Source organism: Bombyx mori, chromosome 17 (assembly GCF_030269925.1).
Source record: "Bombyx mori chromosome 17, ASM3026992v2".
In the NCBI taxonomy this organism is placed as follows: domain Eukaryota; kingdom Metazoa; phylum Arthropoda; class Insecta; order Lepidoptera; family Bombycidae; genus Bombyx; species Bombyx mori.
In genome coordinates this window covers 13,189,722-13,212,131 of record NC_085123.1, presented here as the reverse complement: position 1 = coordinate 13,212,131, position 22,410 = coordinate 13,189,722, and the positions used below count along the sequence as shown (strand labels likewise).

General features: G+C 38.0%; 2 protein-coding genes and 1 long non-coding RNA gene across 3 annotated transcripts in view; 1 reads left to right on the top strand and 2 right to left on the bottom strand.

The window, feature by feature from the left end:
- Nucleotides 1-824: 824 nt before the first annotated feature.
- On the bottom strand, nt 825-2,888 carry Inx4 (innexin 4). Its single transcript, NM_001043655.1, is given in 4 exon segments — nt 825-1,544; nt 1,875-2,014; nt 2,248-2,439; nt 2,625-2,888. Coding segments are annotated over 4 exon segments (1,116 nt in total). The 5' UTR covers nt 2,878-2,888; the 3' UTR covers nt 825-1,013.
- Nucleotides 2,889-2,965: 77 nt separating this feature from the next.
- Nucleotides 2,966-9,692, top strand: LOC134200475 (uncharacterized). Its single transcript, XR_009975430.1, has 2 exons — nt 2,966-3,104; nt 9,181-9,692. It is a non-coding gene; the product is annotated as an uncharacterized LOC134200475 (long non-coding RNA).
- The window catches only part of LOC101738589 (alkyldihydroxyacetonephosphate synthase), a 35,677-nt gene continuing 16,740 nt past the window's right edge, over nt 3,474-22,410 (bottom strand). Inside the window, exons 3-11 of the mRNA XM_038016758.2 lie at nt 14,816-15,107; nt 12,027-12,212; nt 11,449-11,622; nt 10,023-10,139; nt 8,151-8,297; nt 6,495-6,761; nt 6,098-6,258; nt 4,952-5,073; nt 3,474-4,603 (exon numbers count right to left, since the gene is read on the bottom strand). Coding sequence (XP_037872686.1) covers nt 4,416-4,603; nt 4,952-5,073; nt 6,098-6,258; nt 6,495-6,761; nt 8,151-8,297; nt 10,023-10,139; nt 11,449-11,622; nt 12,027-12,212; nt 14,816-15,107 — 1,654 coding nt within the window. The 3' untranslated portion in view covers nt 3,474-4,415. The remainder of the gene's footprint in view (nt 4,604-4,951; nt 5,074-6,097; nt 6,259-6,494; nt 6,762-8,150; nt 8,298-10,022; nt 10,140-11,448; nt 11,623-12,026; nt 12,213-14,815; nt 15,108-22,410) is intronic.

Here is a 22,410-nt window from a genome sequence, read left to right as displayed (position 1 = left end):
CCATCTAAGCAATAAAAAAAAGATAAAAAAATATAACCGGTCCCCAATATTTACGAAATTTTCACATTACATATTCACATTTGCTTAGATTTCTCATTGCATTATAAATTTGCAACTGCTTCTATTTAACATTTGTATTGATTTACATAGTACGATGACTTCACGGCCTGCCTGATATTAAGTGATCTCCGAAGCCCAGACAGGCCAACGATGACGCCACTCATTTTAAAACAACCTTGAAGTCTCAAGTGTGAATTGTGACGTCTGCCTCATCCATTGCGCACCATGACGCAGGATTACTTTGCCGCGGATAACACAGGATTGTTACCTATTTATGCAGTCTCACAATAAGACAACAAATTTTGAAAAATCAATTCCGTTAGGAATAGACTGGAAACACAGTGGTTTGCGTCTGTTCATGCAATATTGTATGTTTTATTGAAAAAAAAAAAAACAGGTAAAACCAGCATTCTGTTATATCATTTAATTATTTGAAAAATGTCTTAAATAAATTTTAATGATCACTAAAACAAATATGAACTTCTTAAACATTGTTTCATTTTGTTTTACATTATCATCAGTTATTGCTAAAAATAAAACAAAACCCTTTTGACTAAATAGACTTTCAACTGAAAATAGTAAACAAAGGAACTTAAATAACAATTCTCTTGTACTTCTTAAAAGAAAATATATCAAAACATTTGTTCAACAAATGCTATAATTTCTCTTTTAGGAACTAAACAAAGTCCTCAATAACAATTTCTATAATCAGTCTTTTATGTGATTACTAATACGCACTTATTATTTAAACATTACTTCTAAAGAGTTCAGCTCATTCTAATCAATAGCAAGCAATCATGCAAAGTGCAAGATTTTAATTACACTAATTGTAAATTCAAAATTTTAGCAAATAGCTGAGCACAGGCTAACTGAATTATAATAATTATTTTACTGTTATTGTAGCAAATCTTAATTCAAATTAGCGACTTATTTCGAAAAACTCAAAACATGAGTTATACCATTATAGCATTATGTTCTATTTCTTTGGCCAATTCAAGTACTAAATCCTTAAAAATTATTGGATTCATGTTCTTACCCAATAAGTGGAGAATAAACCAGTCCCCAAAACCAAATCTCTTTACAATACGTGAGACAACACTTCTTTTAACATAGCGTATTTGTCCACGTATCATTACTGTCCGCAGTGGATATAATATAAGCAAGAGAAAACGAAAAACTACTGCTAGTATCGAAAAAGCCGTTAATATAATAAGCCAGAACCAAAGGATAACAAATATCTTTTCATTAACAATATTTAAAGGTAGTACACACAATCGATCCTTTAATTCAAGAGAGCCTGAAGGTCCATAGTTTCTTAACCAGCATTTAGTGAGTTTGGGAAAAAATTCATCCATGGGGTTGACAGAGGTGAAGTTGGTAAAATCGTTAGGTATGCGTGGGGTGTGCGTAAAAGCTGCAACTGCAGCACCATAGTTACGGAATGAACCACCAAGGAACAAGTCCAGAATAAATATTTGACCAACCTGGGGATCAAACACCAAATTCAGTTATTAAGTAGCAAGACTTTGTGCACATATTTAATATGACAGAGTATTGTGATATTGACATATTGTATCATTAATCTGTTGGCCTAACTATTATTTTATTAATAATAACAGAGGAGAACTGTTTTGTCTTTTGCTATTTTGCCTATTGATTTTTAATTTAATTTGACGATATCAGAATTTCTTGATCAAATGTGTTAGCGCATCAAAGCTAATAATACCACTATATTTTACAAGCAGTTAAAACTACTAATAAAATTAAAAAAACGTTTGTGTCATCATTTTTAATTTAAGAATAAATAAACTTACCACATTTACAAGGTTCAGTAACTCACAAAATGCATAACGCAGGGCATACATATTATGAGTATACATATTTGTGTAATTAAAATATGAGACAAGTTCCTTGCGCCTGAACTCTGACCAATCCTTCGAAACCATTGGACTGCCTGTAAAGTTTTATTACTTAGTATACTGATTACTTAAATTATTGCTAGCTTTTTATTGAATTTGTGTAATTTTACTGTACTTTGAAGAGTTAAGGAGATGAGAGGTGCTTGTCTCTTAATAAATGAAATAGGTAATTTAATTTTTCCTTTCTCTAACAAAGTAAGTTAATTGGCACTTCAGTTACCTAATTGTTTTTTCTCATTAAAAATATCTAAATTTATAAAAATCTTACTAAGATCAGCTGCCAGTGCCTTCAGCCTGCCTCCTTCCCACATTTTCCACAGGTATCGAGGAGCATAAAACATGGTGGCTTGACCAAGTAGTACAAAACACACCCACTGGTAGTAAGTGTGTTTGATCTGCTCATCATCGTCGGACTTAGCCGGTCCTACTCCTACATATGCCATGTGCCTGCCTTCAACACCTGGAAATTTGTTCAATATTTTATGTTTTTATTGATTGATATTTTATCGATGCCTATTGAAATTAGAATGTAATTTTTGCAAATTTCAACATGGCGAACTAAGTTCATAAAAAGTCTGTAAAAAATGTGATTTACTTAATTTTATTAGGTACTTGATATAATTAAAATCAATATTATGTACGAACCTAAAAGCTGGCTCTTCAGCGTGTATGTTCCATATATCCAACAATAACTGTTCACGGCGTCCTTATCATTGCCTTTATCATTGCCGCTCATACAATGTATGGGCTCTCCGAAAAACTGCTTTGAAGTCACAAGAAGTGTAAACACCAATAATATTATGACTGTGAGCTTGTAATGCATTCGAAAAATATTATTATCAGTACATACATTCTCAAATTTCAAAAATGAACGAAAAGGCATAAAAAGATCAATCATCTTGACTTAATTTACTATGCACGTATCTGTTGCAACAAATTTATCTTCAAGATACCCGCGTAAACGCAAGCTTCATTAAATTTCCATCTTAAAATTAAACAATATTAGAGAACCAATTATTGAGTGGTAACAGGAAGTGAATTCTTTTGAGTTTTATTAAAATTTCAAAACGGAAGTATAAATGAATGACATCGAAAATAATCACATTGACTTCAAAGGATTAAAAGGTAAGGAATTTGAATATTATTTGCCAAAATAAATATTATGAAATCGCTTTATTCGTACACTAATTTTATTAGTAGGTAAATAAAGGAAAACATTAAGGATGGTAGATTTGCTTAATATAAAGTTGATCACTTTATTACGAGAATAAAATTGCAAACTTTTCGTTCGATTTGATGTTCGTTTTCAAACTGAAGAATCACAATAAACGACCCATGTCATGCAGGTTCACTGAAGTATGAAACCTATATACCTAGTACTTTATAGATATATGTGCAGGTTAAGTAAAACTAGGAATGACTAGAATTATACCACATAAAGTAAATTATATCCAAGAAATTGGATTAAGTGTTTTTGGTATTAAAAAGGCAGCGTATAAAAAGAATCATTTATTGGACTACACCACAAACGCACACATTTCTAGAACAATACAGTTTTAATTAATAATATAAAAAACGATAACTGATTATCGGGAATGTTAAAGTACATTACATTAAATGGCATTGCTTTCATAAATGTGCTGTAAATTAATTAATGATGCGCTAAAATTTGTAATAATAAAAATAGTGGTAAGTATGGGTATTTTTTTAAGTTAAATTTTCTTAAACTTGAACAAATATTACAATAATAATTTACATCTTTGGTCTTGATTCCATATATTGAATTAGAGCTTTATATTTCCTATTAGACATAGTAGTATGTGCAACATATAAATTTGTATAATTTTTAGTAAGTTAGCAATTTTTATCAAAACTGCTAAAACGACCCTATAGAAGGCACGATTTGGCATTTAGCTACTGTAGCTATTCGTGCTGTATTTATGTGTTTTTTTACGTTACTATCCATTTCAATTTATGCAAGCTTATAATTAATGTAATCTTGTATAAGAATCGAATTTTCTAACTACCCATTACTAAGAGTTCAAACATAATGAAAATGAACAGTGCTTATGAAATAAATAATATTTTGATTTTAATTAATTTGAATCGGGTCACATCGAACATGATACAGGCGCAAAAAATTTTAACTTCAACTTTTACATACAATGAGAAGACTTTATTGTTACTGTTCTATTCTCTATTTATGAATATGCAAAATAATGGATTTCTTAAAATTATTAAAAACACTCCCACTTCCTCAACGATTATTTTCTGTTAATACATTCTATACGCCCAAGACTCGTCAGTTTAAGTCGTCATACCGAGCCTTCACCGACTCGTCGCTTACAATATTCCGGACAACCAACCATAAACCCTTAATAACGAAGTTGAATAACTTCTGCAGTAATTAAAATCGCCTTCCACATCACAAACAGTTCATAGTTTACTTTTGACGCTATGTTCGGTGTTGTGCTCGTCAAAGGCCATATTGCCGACTGCAAATATGTTCTGCGGATCTAAGGCGTTCTTAGCTGCCAGTAGTAATTGGCGGCCGGGTTCGCTCACAGTCTCGGCGTACCATTTCTTTCTTAATTTTCCGACGCCATGATGGTGCGATATCGACCCTGTAATTTAATCGTACGTTTTTACGTGAGAAATGGATGTCAATTTTATTTATTTAAACAAACCTTTATAATTATCTTCGTTTAAATTTTCCTCTCAAATCTTCGAAGACCATCAAAATTAGTCTTAAAATCTGTTTATATTCATTAAACTTTTAAAATTAAAAATATGTCTAACGATTTTCTTTAAAAAGTTTGATCAGCGAATGGTTTTACGAACTACCAACATTACAATAAAAGCTCGTTTTAAATACCGGAAGCTGTTATAAAATCTCGGGTGCTATCAATTTAGTTACTTTTAAATCGTTGGATTTTTTTAATAATGTCTTTTAAAAAATTAATGGAACTCACCACCGCAAGCTAATATTTCATCTCTGGCTGCTTCCTCGATTTGCTCGTACGTTTCGACAGGGTTTTCACAGTCACCCGAGTAAAATCCAAAATAAAAATAAATACAGCAGCCGGCGTCGTAACTGTGGATCAAAAGACTCGCATTATAAAACGTATTTATTTTATACCATTAAAAAAATATTATAATATTTATTCGTGATTTTTTTTATGGACCATCATTCTATATTAATGTCTATTTATGTGTATCAATCAGTCTCTAGTTCCCTTAAAACAGGGATTTTTAGTTTGGGGCTAGGTTACTGTTTGCTGCTTCTTAAAATAATTAATAAATGATTGAAAATGTTTGAAAAATTACTAAATATACAATATTAAACAAAAACAAATTTAAATATACTTGTATATATTATTCGACAACGAATTCCATAATGAAGGAGCAGCGTCATGATAAATTTAAACTTAGGGGTGGCCTATTATGGACACACGCGGGCAGGTATCACTGTTCAGCTTACATTTACCACGAAGCAATCAGGGATTCCTATATATTTTTTATTGTTTAGATGGATGGACGAAATCAGAGCCTACGTGGTGTTAAATGGTTACTGGAGCCCATAGACATCTACAACGTAAATGCGCCACCCACCTTGAGACATGAGTTCTAAGATCTCAGTACAGTTACAACGGCTGCCCCACCCTTCAAACCAGACTTTGTTCAATGGTCACCAGAGCTCACTTATCTTGAGACTTGAAGTCCCTCATCGTATTGTGTCGCAGCTGGGCTGCCCGCTTGTGCTATCTATGGACACCGGGAACCACTTCTCATAATGTGGATTTATGAGTGAATCTGCTCACATACAGCAACTAATAAAAACTTCTCGTAAGTCTTCTACTGGTGGTAGGACCTCTTGTGAGTCCGCGCGGGTAGGTACCACCATTCTGCCTATTTCTGCCGTGAAGCAGTAATGCATTTCGGTTCGAAGTGCGGGGCAGCCGTTGTAACTATACTGAGACCTTAGAACTTATTCTCAAGGTGGGTGGCGCATTTACGTTGTGGATGTTTATGGGCTATAGTAACCACTTAACACCGGGTGGGCTGTGAGCTCGTCCACCCTAACCCAAGCAATAAAAAAAAAAGAAAAAAAAACTCACGTTTGAGTGAGGCGGCACGAGATCAGGAACCGGGTGATACTTCTGGCGAGACACTCGTCCCGGACGCGAGTCTTCACGTTCCTGCAGAGAGCCAGGGTGCGGTCCCAGGGCACCGACGTCTCGAACGATTCCGCCACTATGTCGAACTCTATCGCCACGTCCTGTATACAAAACAAAAAGAATATTCATATATTTAGTGTCCATCTGCTTTAGGACTTAACCGTTGGCCTGGTCTGCATCAGGGAAAGAGTTTTTTTTTATTGTTTAGATGGGTGGACGAGCTCACAACCCACCTGGTGTTGTAGGGCACCGGTTACCTACACGGCAGTCAACGTGTTAACGAAACCTCGGTCGGTTCGTGAAGGGCAGGGGTCTGGGCCGCTGCTGCAGGACTCACCCTGAGGTAGGCTATGACGAAGGTGAGCGTGTATCCGGTCTCGCCGTTCCCCGCGCCGGCCGGCACCCCGCCGTGCCGGGCCGCGATGCCGTTGAGCGCTCGCTCTTGTTCTCTGACTTTCTCCTCGGTGCCCTCCATGAGCAGCGTGACCACGCACAGCTTCAGAGGATCGAACCCTTTGATCCTAGTGATGTACAGTCGCTTCAGCCCGTCCAACAGGACTCCGCCCCACGAGTTCTCCAATTTCAGTGCTTGCCCGAAACGAAACTGTAATGTACGGTTTTTATCTATATATAAATAGGTAAAGGTAGGGTTCGGCGAATGTTGGAAAAATTAGCGGAATCGTCATGAACTTATTTAGATGAAGTTATTTGTTAAATATGTGATTACACAATATATATATTATGTATGTATATAGTTTTTTTGTGTATGTATTTGTAACTTAATATAAATTTCATTGCACCTACCACTATTCACTCTGCACTACCTTTGGTTGACTGGTAGAGAATGCCTTAGGCATTAAGTCCGCCAATGTAAATTTTACATGAAGAGTAATAATTAAATAAAAATAAATAAAGACAGGTAATGACAATAGGTAGGATGAAAGGTGATTGCACGCAGCAGAGATGCAAATGATGCGATGCATGTGTGGAGTAACGAGAATGGATAGAATACGTAATGAATATGTTAGGGGAAGTCTGAAAGTGGCACCTGTGACAGAAGTTGAGAAGTGCGCGTTTGGGATGGTATGGACATGTGATGAAACGAAATGAAAATGAGGTTGGTAAGAGAGTGTTAACTATGAATGTGGAAGGATATAGAGGAAGAGGTAGACCTAAGAAGAAATTGATGGATTGCGTGAAAGACGATATGTGTAAGAGGGGAGTGAGCGAAGAAACGATATATGATAGAGAAGTATGGAAGGAGAAAACATGTTACCCCGACTCCAGGTGTCTGGGAGAAGGGCAGGAGAATGATGATGAAATAGGTAAAGACAAAATAACTGATGAAATTTTTCTCTTTTGCGTCTTAGTGTGTATTTATCCTACTTAGAAAAGTGGCTTTCCGTTTACTGAAATCAATTTAGGTAGGAAAAAAAGAGCGCATTTTGAAGTCCGCACGAGTAGGTACCAACATTGTACAAATGTAAAAATGTAATTATTATTATGTCTATTTTTGCCACGAAGTATTCATGCGTCCCTCTTGGAGTCTACTACAGTAAAATACAAATGTCAACCTCCTGTGATGGGGTGGGTAATGACACATATTGTGATGATTATAGGCAGTGGTAACCACTTTACAGCGAGTGATACATAAATGCAATACAAAAGATCAATGATAAGATTTAGTGTTTTTCCAACTTTCGATTTGCCCTTGTAGGCAGACAAGGATACGGCCCACCTGATGGTGAGTGGTTACCGTTTCCCATGGACATCACAAATGCCAGGGGCAGAGCTAAGCCGCTACCTACCTACAATGGGGGAATTCCATGTCATAACAGTTATTACGAATATTTGCATGTATGTGTACACTTAGGTCCATACCTATACACAACAAATATTCAAATTTCCTTAGAACAATCCGGCATATCAGCTCACCAGGGGTCCGTCGTACCTAGTAGTCAGGTCTTCTTTTGACCTTGTCATATCTACTGACCTGTTCGTTGTCCATTAGTCTAATACTAGAAGGTTGAAGCCTCTTCCTGGCGACTTCCCTTTCGAACCAGAACCCGGACTCCCAGTCGGGGAACACGAGGGATCCGTAGCGAGTCACGGCCGGCACTGGACGGATTTTGATGACGACCTGAAACAGTGATGACAGAGCATGTCCATGTGATGATGAGTCAGCACCGCTCGTGGTCGTAACCAACGCCAGGATCGCAGCCAAGAGGACCATTCCATAGCAGTCAGTAAGCAGAGTTAAGAGGAGCGAGGAACTTAAATTTTCACAATAATATATCAACAGGATATCACGACGTCGACTGTTTACCATTTGGTCTACAGGATCGGGTATGTAGTTTCCAGCGGCCACGACAAGAGGGTTCTCATGCCATGACCGCCTTCTCGAAGTGGTGCAATGATGCCGACTGTAGATACTTACTGACTGAGTCAAGTTCCAGGTCATCATGGAAAATTAAAGTAATTAAAATATATTTTTATACGACAAAACAAGCAGAGAAGAAAATTAATAATAATTGGTATCGAATTAAAAATTGAAAATAATTCAAATTATACCCAAATACATTTAAAACTAAATGTCATGAAAACAACCTTACGTCGAACCGGTTAAAAAGTATCTAGAGGCCCGAAAAGAAAAGGTGAAACTAACTCGGTGGGCTGACTTTTCCCTTATTTATTTTATTACCTACCTACCTACCTAAGAACTACCCATTTTTATAGAATAAAAAATAATTAATATCTAAACTGAGACACTTAAATGCGTACACAAAAGTTTCGTAACTGCTCGCGTTGTTGATCGCGGAAGAGTTCTTTTACCCGGCGCTAATCCTACAATTCGGTTCAGCTCAATCCTCACCATAAAAATGCTTCGTAAATTAAGACGATGTGGTCTCTGATTTAGCTTCTAAGATTTGAACAAACATGCAAGTCAAACGAAAACTTGTGATGAAATGGTATAAAAAGGTAAAGGATAGAGCGAACGGCTAATTTTTTTTTTTTTTTGATAGAGAGAATCGGGCTTAGTCCAGACACCTTACCGCTCGGCTAGGCCGGATGGAGACACTTGACTGCTTAGCCAAGGTGGAAGGTTTGCTAAAGGAGACTTAACATCTCAGGGGTTACTGCTTCGTGATCTACTATTGGCTCGGAATCGCGACTATGAAGATCCGGCGAGAAACTCAGCGGGCTGTGTCTGTGGGTTAATTCACTCGTCGAGCCCATCGTCGCAAGCGACGGGTTCGGCGAGGACGGTGACCGGTGCTTGAGGTACCTTAAAGGCACCGTTAATGGATCGGGAGGATCCGTAATGACGTGTTGAGGGCTGGGAGCCGACGAGAGCTCCTGATTGGCCGCGGCGTACGGTCAGGCGCAGCTACCGTTTGGGTCGCTATATTGTGTTATTTTAACACTAAATATTTATTACTTTAATATTTGTGCGCATTTACGAACTCGAATTGGAATGCGAATATGTACGTGATTTAAATGCTTGCATGATTAAATTTTTTAATAAGTATAATAATTATTCTGTTTCTTTTTTACATATTAATGTTTATTTTTTTAAATTTAATGCTAATTCAATAGCGATTATTGTCTCGCAAGTGCTCGAAGAGATTTCTTAAATGGACAAGTATTTTATTTGTGCTTAATTTTCCGGTAAAATTTTTTACGTTATTTTGTGTGTGAATTACTAAATAAAAACAAGCATTAAAATATTTTGCTTTTCAAATCAAACAGTTCAAATAGTAATTGCTGTAATTCACGACATACTTTTTCGGGTAAGCTTAACGTAAAAGTGGCTAAAAGTATTGAAATGATGTTTTGCGATATGTTGATGTGAGCTCTCACAAACCTCAGTGACGACACCGAAGCATCCTTCGGAGCCCATCACGACGTGCTCCCATTCCGGACCGCACGACACCCTCGGCACGCGACAGCTCTTCTCGAGCACTCCTTTCGGCGTCACCACCTTGTAATGGAAAAGGTTTATTATTGGTAGGACCTCTTGTGAACCCCGAACCTTGTAATGGAAAAGGTTTATTAGTGGTAGGACCTCTTGTGAACCCCGAACCTTGTAATGGAAAAGGTTTATTATTGGTAGGACCTCTTGTGAACCCCGAACCTTGTAATGGAAAAGGTTTATTAGTGGTAGGACCTTTTGTGAACCCCGAACCTTGTAACGGAAAAGGTTTATTATTGGTAGGACCTCTTGTGAACCCCGAACCTTGTAATGGAAAAGGTTTATTATTGGTAGGACCTCTTGTGAACCCCGAACCTTGTAATGGAAAAGGTTTATTATTGGTAGGACCTCTTGTGAACCCCGAACCTTGTAATGGAAAAGGTTTATTATTGGTAGGACCTCTTGTGAACCCCGAACCTTGTAATGGAAAAGGTTTATTAGTGGTAGGACCTCTTGTGAACCCCGAACCTTGTAACGGAAAAGGTTTATTAGTGGTAGGACCTCTTGTGAACCCCGAACCTTGTAATGGAAAAGGTTTATTAGTGGTAGGACCTTTTGTGAACCCCGAACCTTGTAACGGAAAAGGTTTATTATTGGTAGGACCTCTTGTGAACCCCGAACCTTGTAATGGAAAAGGTTTATTATTGGTAGGACCTCTTGTGAACCCCGAACCTTGTAATGGAAAAGGTTTATTATTGGTAGGACCTCTTGTGAACCCCGAACCTTGTAATGGAAAAGGTTTATTATTGGTAGGACCTCTTGTGAACCCCGAACCTTGTAATGGAAAAGGTTTATTATTGGTAGGACCTCTTGTGAACCCCGAACCTTGTAATGGAAAAGGTTTATTATTGGTAGGACCTCTTGTGAACCCCGAACCTTGTAATGGAAAAGGTTTATTAGTGGTAGGACCTCTTGTGAACCCCGAACCTTGTAACGGAAAAGGTTTATTATTGGTAGGACCTCTTGTGAACCCCGAACCTTGTAATGGAAAAGGTTTATTATTGGTAGGACCTCTTGTGAACCCCGAACCTTGTAATGGAAAAGGTTTATTAGTGGTAGGGCATCTTGTGAGTCCGCACGGGTAGGTATCACAACCCTGCTTATTTCTGTCGTAAAGCAGCATGTTCGCTCAAATCGGCATCGACGACTTAAGTCGATGACGGGCATTGACATAGATGACTTATATGCCGATTGTGGGTCCGTATGGGTAGGTACCACTACCCTTCGTATTTCTGCCGTGAAGCAGTAATGCGTTTCGGTTTGAAGGGCGGGGCAGCTGTTGAACCGTTTATAAAAGCCGTTTATAAAAAATCCTTACCTTCGTCTGTACAACTAAATCTTCTATATTCCCATATGTGTTCTTCTTCATGCCGCTGGCTCTTGTCGCAACCCACCCCCCGAGGGTAGAGAACTCGTACGAGTCTGGCTCGTGGCCGACGGTGAAGCCACGGGACCGCATCTCCCGCTCTAAGTCTTGACCGACTATTCCTGCCTTCGGGACACGGAATATTGAAAGAACACTCACAAATTTGATAGAATTTTACAATTAAATGAGAGGTTTTTAACAAAGGATATAGCCATGGTCCGGCAGGTAACGGCTCACGGGTGCTCACTTACTAGTGGTAGGACCTCTTGTGAGTTCTGATCAGTAAGGTACCACCACCCTGTCTATTTCTACCGTGAAGTAGATGCGTTTCGGCTGGAAAGGCTAAACTATACGCGGCATTTACGTTGTAGATGTATATGGACTCCAGTAACCACTTAACACCGGGTGGGCTGTGAGCTCGTCCACCCATCTACGCAATAAAAAAAAATCACGAATCTGTAGGCCTAATTAATAGCACGAGAACAGTTGAGTTTATTATACGAATACATAAACTAAACGTATTTATTTACTTGCACTCTCGCCAGCAGCTGCTCCTTGTCCAACCACAGTATTGAATTCATTTCGCTCGTGTCCAGGGCGACTATGGGCCTGGGTTCGTTCTCGGGGCAAGTGACCGCGCCGGACACCGACGTGCCCCCACCGAAAGGAATGATCACGAAGTTGTGCCGCGACGCACATTGGACTATCTTTTCTACCTGAAAGAAAGAGAAAAAATGCCAATAATCTCATCACCATTCATCAACTAGCCGAGAATGATTTCCACAGTGCGACCATTGTCAAATACTCAGCGCTTTTTGATCGTACTTCTAGAACTTGTGAGTTTTATGGAATACTCAAGATATCTAATCTTAGTATTATCGGCTCTATGCAGGATATGGAGACTGAAATATTTGACATCTAATAACAAAAAAAAAGCAAATTGAATCTGTCAAAGTTCAATTTTTGAGATTTGTCATTTATGACATTAGAATCGTCTCTCGTTGGCCGATCGAAACGATTTGCATTTTAGTTTAAATTATTATTGAATGTAATAATTTAACAAAACTCACAGTGAAATGTAACTTTACGAAGTCAGAACGTTCGGAAACGAATTCACTACGCTTAAAGTAAATACTTGCAAACCTAATGTATATTAATTGTCATCTAATCCGCAAAAAAAAGTAGTATACTAATATAAATTTCATTTGAAATTACGTAACACGGAGTCATATATTAGTACATAACATATGGTTCAAAATGAAATTATTAGTACAAAGTAAAGAGTTTTGAGCAGATAAATAAGTATTTAGTTTTATTATATTCCCAATTGTCGTCATCATCAGACCACGGATGTCTACTGCTGGACATATGCCTTCTCCAAAGTAAGATATTCCTGCGAATTCCCGCAACCTTTAGTAAGTCCCATCTTGGCCCATCTTGTGGGAGGCCTACGCACGCTATATTTCGCGGTGCCCGGTCATCACTCGTTTTTTACAAAGTTCTTACAATAATCACGACTTCTCCAATCATAGCCTCGTCCAAAATTTCTTAAGAACAAAGGCATTTGATACAATATTATCATCATTCATTTTCCGTAAATTTGTCTGACTACCTACACCAAAAAGAAAAAAATCTTGCCATATACAAAGGTAAGCGATACCTACCTGTGGTAGAATAGAAGAAATACGCCAAAAATTTGAATAACGTTAACGATTATTTCAAGAGAAGCTTGTATATAATGTATCACTACTAAATATCCAGTTTCGTGTATTCTGAATGTACTATCTATAGACATGGCAGATGATTCCGCTTAAAATATGCCTTTTGAATCGTTATGGCCAGGTAAAAATAGAATACGTATTAATGTACATTTTTGTTATTAAATTGCTCTGAAATTCATAGTCTTGACGTCATCCGAGTTCCGTCTAAATTCCTTCACACCCTATACCTATATTTACATTTCGCACATATGTAACTACTAGTTTGTCTGTTATTTACGATGATACCTACGCTGATTATTACCTTTTATGTAAACAGTTCACTAAGGATGACGTATAAACCAACAAAATTAAATGTCACATACGTTTGACATTTTAATGTGCAATTTTTCGTTGTTTTTTTGTTATCTATACTTCTATACTAATATATAAAACTAGTGGTTTTTACGGATGTTCCGTTATAACTACTGAACCATGCATCCGATTGACTTGAAACTTGGTATCCATGTAGAAAATACATGTACTTAATAGATAGATAGAGATGAGAATCTTTCCGGGGTTGAGAAATAATAATGTTAATTTTAAATGCCCAGCGAAGCGGACGGGTACAGCTAGTTTGCATATGAGTCGTCTATTATCAAAGGTGGCAATCTGTGCATTTGGACAAAAAAATGTTATTGATATGTCAATACAGATTGATTTGAATATAATCGTCTCCTTCAAAGAATACGGTTCAAAACCTGCATTAAATAAAGGTTAACACTTAACCTGTTATTTATCTAAGATGTCGTTCAGAAGAGTTTTGTGACTGCCAATAGAATACAAAGTCAATAATTCGTTTTTCTGATTTACCAATAATTGTCCAAAAGTCACATTGCCGGCTTTGATAATAGTTGACTCATATATGAGCCCAGGGTGGGCCTTAACCTGGTACAGAATGTCTCCGATGAGTTATTGGTTGTCAAATAATTATAATTCGGCTATCATTATTTTAAAACCTTAAGTTTGGAATTAGATCGACCCATATCTTGCTGCCGGTGCCGTAAAAGACGAATAAGGGACTCGAATGACGTCAGACAGGCGGATGGTTGTAAGTCATATCAAATCCCTACGCAGCATGATAAGAGGACATGCTGCGTCAACCCCATGTAATGTGAGAGATAAGGGCAACAAAAAGAGCAAGAGATAATTTAAGAACAAACCTTTTTTTGGGTGTTTACGGCACCTGAGGTAAGCGGTTACCGTGTCACATGGACATGAATAATGCAAGGGATACGTCATGTACATTCAATAACCAATTAATATAACAGAGAACGAAATCTCGTGTCCATGAAATAAATAAAAAAAAAGTTCATCCAATCACTAATTTTGTGTAAGGATTTCAATCACTAAATAAAACTTAATAATTCAATATACATGAAACGAAAAAAGAAAAAAAAGCCTTAACAGAGTCGCACTTTTTGCTCGGCGTACCGGCGGGTCAGTCAACTAACCTGCAACTTACAATCGACGACTGGCTTAAAAGAGTAAAGATCTAGTTATTTAACAGTTTGGCAGCTGAACAAAGGAAACAGATTAATAGTTTGGCGCGATTTACTGACCTGCTCATGACAATCTGGCCATATGACAGCGTCAGGTATTCTCCGAAAGTTGTTATTTCTGACGTTCGCTATGTCCTTTAAGGTCTGCCCGTGTGCTCTGATCAGTCTATCCATGCCGTCCACGCTTACTGCGGCGATCATCTCCAATTCATCCTTAACGTTTTCCGGCAGGCGACTTTCTGCAAAACTACTTGGCGCTTCCGGAATTTTGGGCGGGGAATCTGGATCTATGCCAAAGTTGTCTATGGCCCACTGCGGTAGGTGGGGTAAGCATTTCCCTGCTATTGAGTATCTGGAAAGAAATTTTTAATTAACTCAATGATAAAATATTGTGTTCATTATTATATGTCTGACCGTCCGCGACCACGAAAACTGTAAAGTATTTGAAACGTCGCAATTCATGAGCGCGAGATTAAGCCGTAAAATTAGTTTTGTTTCAACGGCTCCCTAAGGCCGCAGGAAATAAAAAGATATGTTAAGAATAAAGTAAGAATAATGCGAACCCTGATGTTAAAAGCGGTCACCGGGTCTTTGCATAGTCAATACCCCCTCGGAACATGTATAAGGTCAAACTCTAAAATTGTACTGTACAACGGTGGTCCCATTCTTTAAGCATAAACGCTACTTCTCGGAAAAAATAAAGGATGGTATTACATGTGGGCTCTACCGACTAATAGATACGAACATCAAATATCTACATATTCGATGCAAATCTATACCTATATATGTGCATATTATGTATTCTATAAAAATGTGAAAAGAAATAAAAATTAGGTACAAGTTTCTCCTCTGTTTTTCAATAGATTATTTTTCTTTCGTACACTATGACGAGTTTTAGTCTCATCTGTAAAAAGAAAATGTTTGAAAATAGTTTTTTTTTTCCTTAGCATTTGCATAGTAGTTTCTACTCCTTAAGTTGTTCTAATAATAGTATCATGATTGGAAAGTCTAGTCTCGAATCTAACAGTTTAATCTGCTAGAGGCGCCACCATCATTAACGAAGAAAACTTCGATTTTGATGACGACTTTAAGGTTGGTAATATACAGATCTTCTTATTTTTTTGTTTTTCCTACCTAAGCTGATAGATAGCCTTGAGAAGCTATTTCAGCGTAACCTTAACTAGTAGGTGAGCTCACGGGGCTCAAACCTGACGACGTTGCTAGCACGAACCCTAGCAAAAGTCGTGCTTCGCAGAATCTACCACCGGATCGGAAACGCGACCCACTAAGAAGATTGGACGAGAAACTCAGTGGGCTGTGTCTGAGGGTTAATTTAGTCGTCGAGCCCTTCGTCGCAAGCGACGAGTTCGACGAGAACGATGACCGGTGCTTGAGGTACCTAAAAGCACCGTTAGTGGATCGGGAGGATCCGAAATGACGTGTGAAAATAGAAAGATAAGGGCTAAGTAAGTACAGCATACGGTATCTATAAGAGTACACCGCTTACCGACTACACCAAAAGATGCTTGGTGAACGTCTTAAATTGTATTGTGATGACATGGCCTCGAGCAGGGAGAGATGGAGCGACATCGTGAGACGCATCAAGTCTGCCCCTTTCAACACTACATGACGATCAAGACCACTCTGTCAAGAGCGACACGATTGAGAAGAAGAACATGTTGTATTATTGTCGATGTCTAGCTCTTGTCGCGGCGATATAAACATAGAACAGCTTTAAAGTCTAATTTTGAAGGTCGAGAAAAGGGTATCGAGCGCCTTTACGGTCATTTCTTACATATAAACAAATTAACGACCAAAAACTTTAATAGCCGTGAGAAACAAACAAAATCTCTAAAATCCTTCCAATTAAATTCGTTGATGTCTATCTTTAAAATTATTTCCCACGGAAAAATCTCCAAAAAGAATTAATTATGAGTTGTTATTAAAAGCAGAAGTGTCAGACAAAAATAACAACATGTTTACGTTTTTAGCGTAACTCACTCTTTATTTATATTTAATGGAATTTCCTAACGGCAACATTTAGTCTTTAGTTAGTGTTAGGAAAATCTGAAGTACGTATTCACACATCGTGCACATAAGCAACAAACAATGCAGCCTCGTCGGAGAGCATATTCTCTGCTCTTACAAGGTACAATATCTGTCCAAGGAAAAATGGCCAGTTCATGCTGGATTTGGACTCTGAGAAATATAGGTATTTAATGCTATATGGTCATAGTATGAAAATGGATCTCAAGGCTTGGTTGGGACATATTTTGGTAGACTCTCTTTTGTTTTTATCCAAATAATTTTTGAAGGCAGGCGAGATACGGTTCTCCTGATAGTGAGTAGTCACAGATTTTCATGTAGCCAATGCCAATGCCTAATAGCCGAGCCGCTGACCTAAACCTTTTTTAAAGAAGAATGTGTCATAGAAATAATGCGAAACTTTCATTTGAGAACGAACGATTTCTACGTTGAACTTTGATGTTCAACTTTTCTAGGGGTTGTATAATTTCAACCGGACTTTTAAATGGTAGTAACAAACACATTATTTTTATTGTTTAGGTGGGTGGACGAGCTCACAGTCCACCTGGTGTTTAGTGGTTACCGGAGCCCATAGACATCTACAATGTAAATGCCACCACCCACCTTGAGATAAGTTATAAGGTCTCAGTCAGTAAGCTCCAGCAGTAGGCTCCAGTAACCACTTCACACCAGGTGGGCTGTGTTTTCCTCTGTTAACTTAAACATTTCAAACAATCCGTAAGTTCGTTATTATTAACAATCCGAACTTAGGGGAGTACTCTGAGGAATTGTTCGAGATGATACCGGCATCTCGTTTTTACCATCGCACCGCCCGCCACCGGAGTAGAGTTCATCCATACTACCTGGAGCCACTGCGGTCATCCACAGTGCGTTTCCAGAGGTCTTTTTTGCCACGTACCATCCGGCTATGGAATGAGCTTCCCTCCACGGTGTTTCCCGAGCGCTATGACATGTCTTTCTTCAAACGAGGCTTGTGGAGAGTATTAAACGGTAGGCAGCGGCTTGGCTCTGCCCCTGTCATTGCTGAAGTCCATGGGCGACGGTAACCACTCACCATCAGGCGGGCCGTATGCTCGTCTGCCTACAAGGGCAATAAAAAAAAAGAACTGCCCTATTCTATAACGAGTCAAATGGAATAATCATTTTCTCATAGCCTAAGCTAACTTAGCAAATTATATTACACAAAGATTTATTGCCAATGAAATATGTACTACAATGGACATTAAAGGCGTTGCTTGTTGACCGCGGTCGGTATGACAATATGTAAACAGTTTGTTCCCGCACAATTGCTATTCGACGATCACGTTATTTTATACAAAATCGACAATAAATTTTATTGCTCATTGCGAGGTGCATTGAAGTGGTCTTAAGTATATTTGCATTGGAAATTCGAGTGCCGAAGTGGTAGAATTATATAATAATATATAATTATAATATATATAACAATACAAATTGTGTACTGGTTTTTAAAACAGAACGTTTACTGTCAAAACGCATTAAAATCTGAATTCAGATAATTAATTTTAGATGTAAGTTTCAAGATTTTAATCCGATAGTATTCATTTTTAATACCGCTCATCACTATATTTGTTTTCATTGTTGTTATTTATACAAATGTATTCAATTAGTTGTATACCAAGCTAGAATACTTGGTAAGTCCAAACGAATAATATTAATCATCGCCAGGAATCAAGAACGTGATTAATAAAGTCCCAATTTATGGTGGTAGGACCTCTTGTGAGTCCGCGCGGGTAGGTACCACCATTCTGCCTATTTCTGCCGTGAAGCAGTAGTGCGTTTCGGTCTGAAGGGTAGGGCAGCCGTTGTAACTATGCTGAGATCTTAGAACTTATATTTCAAGGTGGGTGACGCATTTACGTTGTAGATGGCTATGGGCTCCAGTAACCAATTAACACCAGGTGGGCTGTGAGCTCCTCCATCCATCTAAGCAATAAAAAAAAATTAAAAAAAGTTCATTGAACAATAAATATAGGTGTTTTGATATTAAAAAAAAAAAAACGATGATACTCAAAAATTATTGCTATGCACGTAGTCGGGAGATCAGAAAATATCGAACGCTAATATCAGCGTGCATTTTTTAACATCCATTCGACAGGGCCTTGTGAATCCATTATAAAATCTGGTGTTGGAGGCGAATGCTGAGAGTACCATAAGCTCACAAAGTAGTCGATACTGCCGATACTCAAAATTAGCATGTGATTGATCACACACCCACATGATTGTACACAACGCGAACACTGCTTTTTGTGTTACTTTATCCATATACTGAGAAGGGGAGACGAAAACTGAGAGAGGTTAATCGCTGATAGAAATATATAAGGTAACGTGGTCATCATCACCATAGACAGACCAGCTCAAAGGGAAGAACCATCATGGTTCCATTTAGTTCATCAAGTCGTTTGTTTCCTTCTATTATATTTTGTAGCGTATGTACATCGAAGTCGTCGTGGCCTAACGGATAAGACGTCCGGTGCATTCATGCTGAGCGATGCACCGATGTTCGAATCTCAGGCGGGTACCAATTTTTCTAATGAAATACGTACTCAACAAATGTTCACGATTGACTTCCACGGTGAAGGAATAACATTGTGTAATAAAAATGAAACCCGCAAAATTATAATTTGCGTAATTACTGGTAGTAGGACCTCTTGTGAGTCCGCGCGGGTAGGTACCACCACCCTGCCTATTTCTGCCGTGAAGCAGTAATGCGTTTCGGTTTGAAGGGTGGGGCAGCCGTTGTAACTATACTGAGACCTTAGAACTTATATCTCAAGGTGGGTGGCGCATTTACGTTGTGGATGTCTATGGGCTCCAGTAACCACTTAACACCAGGTGGGCTGTGAGCTTGTCCACCCATTTAAGCAATCATTTAAGCAATCATTTCTTCAAACGAGCTTTGTGAAGAATACTCAATAGGCAGGCCGGCCCCTGGCATTGTTCATGTCAGTTAGCGACAGAAACCATTCACCGTCAGGTTGGCCATATGCTCGTCTGCTTACAAGAGCATAAAAACAAATAAAATAATAATTAAATGTCACTATTAAAGGAACGTCGTCTAGACATCTAATATCAAAATTAACAACACAGTACAAATTTCGCTGTAATTATCGAATACTGTAAAATTATACTTTGAGTTACCGAAAAAGGTTTTTTTTTTGGAAGCTTCGTACAAATATTTACACAAAACGTATCTATTAGTGTATCTGACATATTTCTCAACTGTTTGATTTGCAACTCTATGTAATGTTGACAGTGGGCACCGTCGCATTACGTAATAACAACGCTTTGATGTGTTTACAATAGTGGTTTGTGCCCTTGGTTTTAGTCAATAAAGACTAAGGATTCTTCCTAGCTCTAAAAGCTAGCGGCTTTATTCGGTTTTCGCGACCTGTAGACATAATTAAAATTACTTTTACGATTTAATCTCATGTTTATTATAGGCATTATATTATTTCCGAGGTTTTTTCCGAACACTTTACAGTTTTCATGGTCAGGCGACTAAGGTGCTATTCGTCGTCATTTGGATATTATGCTAAATACCGTTTGCTTAGTTCAAATTCACTACCAGACCTTAAGATACTATTAGCCCGATTGGTGTGAAACGAAACGTAACAGACCAAAGATATTTTTTATAAAAAAAAAAATAAGACGGTAGTTAGCAAAATATTCAAATATTAACGAACAACACCTTATCCGTCCATGCCCACGAAAACTGTAAAGTATGTTAGTACTGGGGGTAGGACCTCTTGTACTGGGGGTAGGACCTCTTGTGAGTCCGCACGGGTAGGTATCACCACCCCGCCTATTTCTGCCGTGAAGCAGTAATGCGTTTCGGTTTGAAGGGTGGGGCAGCCGTTGTAACTGTACTGTGACCTTAGAACTTATATCTCAAGGTGGGTGGCGCATTTACGTTGTAGATGTCAATGGGCTCCGGTAACCACTTAACACCAGGTGGGCTGTGAGCTCGTCCACCCATCTAAGCAATAAAAAAAAATAAAAAAAAAATCTAAGTCAAAAATAATGTAAGGACAATAAAAAACGAAAGATTAAGCCGAAAAAGTACTTTTAAGTTCGAAAGCTGTAATTAAATTCTTGGAAGTTCGGAAGGTAGTTGTCATCAAAAATTACTCTTGCAAAGAGTGACACGACACTTCGATATTACGAACGGTGTAACTCTGCTTAATGACCTTTTGGCTCGAGGCCATCTTAAGGATCGTGTACAGAACGCCTTTACCGACGTCCTTTGCACATGCGAAGGAATATGAATGCGCCTTAGGGGCCAAATGATTGTCTAGTTCTAGAGAAAGGGTAACGTTTCTAGCATAACATACGATCTATAATACTAGAGACTGGGGGTTCTTGCTATTACTGGCGACTCCAGCCAAGAGGACGCAAACATTTGTAAAAAATTTCCAACACTACGTACGCACATTATGTTTGAAAATAAGTTTACTATTATTTTAGATCAATAAATTTATAATATCAAATATTTGTAGTGCATTCGCGGCTAGGTGACTTCGTCTGGATAAAATTAAGTGCAGCTACTCGCAGTATTTATCGTCGCAGTTGTATATTGGCATGCAATCATTAATCACATATTCAATAGTCAATGATTAGTTTATTGCGGTTTAAGTATTTCACATCTTTTCAGGACCGACCTTGGCATCGAGGTGTGAACACAAATGTTATTGGATTACGCACAGAGGACATTCGAACGTGTGTAGGTGTGAATGTTTGCTTTTGTAATATTTAATTGTTCCTTATAACCTAGATCACTAAGTTATGTGTTCAAGGAAAAGATGCTCGTAGTCTATGTGAGTTCTGTTGACCATGAACGGCGGCATTGTGATGTCATGAGCTCCCCGCTTAACATAAAGTGGGCCGTAAACTCATCTGCCCATCTACACTAATAAAAAGTTCAATGTTTGTTCGTATATCCTATATATAATCTATATATACTTAATCTGGCCATAAATACTGTTAAAATTAAAAATAAACAAAATATTACATTTGAACTTGGAATCTGTCATTTTTATATGATTGCTCATTGAGTTTTCTCATTTTGGCGCCAATACATTGTACAATATTTTGCGATATTAAAATGGAGTGGGGTGATAAAGAGAACCGAATCGCTGTGATTGCATTACACAAAGTAGGTATGGAGCCAAATGCAATTTTGAAAACTCTCCATACGCTTGGTATTAGTAAAATGTTTGTGTACCGGGCTATTAATAGGTGCAATGAATTCCTCTCCTCCTCTGTTTGTGACAGAAAAAGATCTGGCCGTCCACGTAGTGTTCGTACGGAAAAGGTGGTGAAAGCAGTAAGGGAAAGAGTTCGAAGAAATCCTGTCCGAAAGCAAAAGATTTTATTTCAGGAGATGAAGATAGCACCTAGAACCATGTCGCGTATTTTAAAAGTTGACTTAGTTGCAAGAGACGTACTGGTCATTTCTTAACTGATAATTTAAAAGAGAATAGGGTGGTAAAATCGAAACAATTACTGAAGCGGTACGCAAAGGGAGGTCATAGAAAAATTTTGTTTACGGATGAGAATTTTTTTACAATTGAGCAACATTTTAACAAACA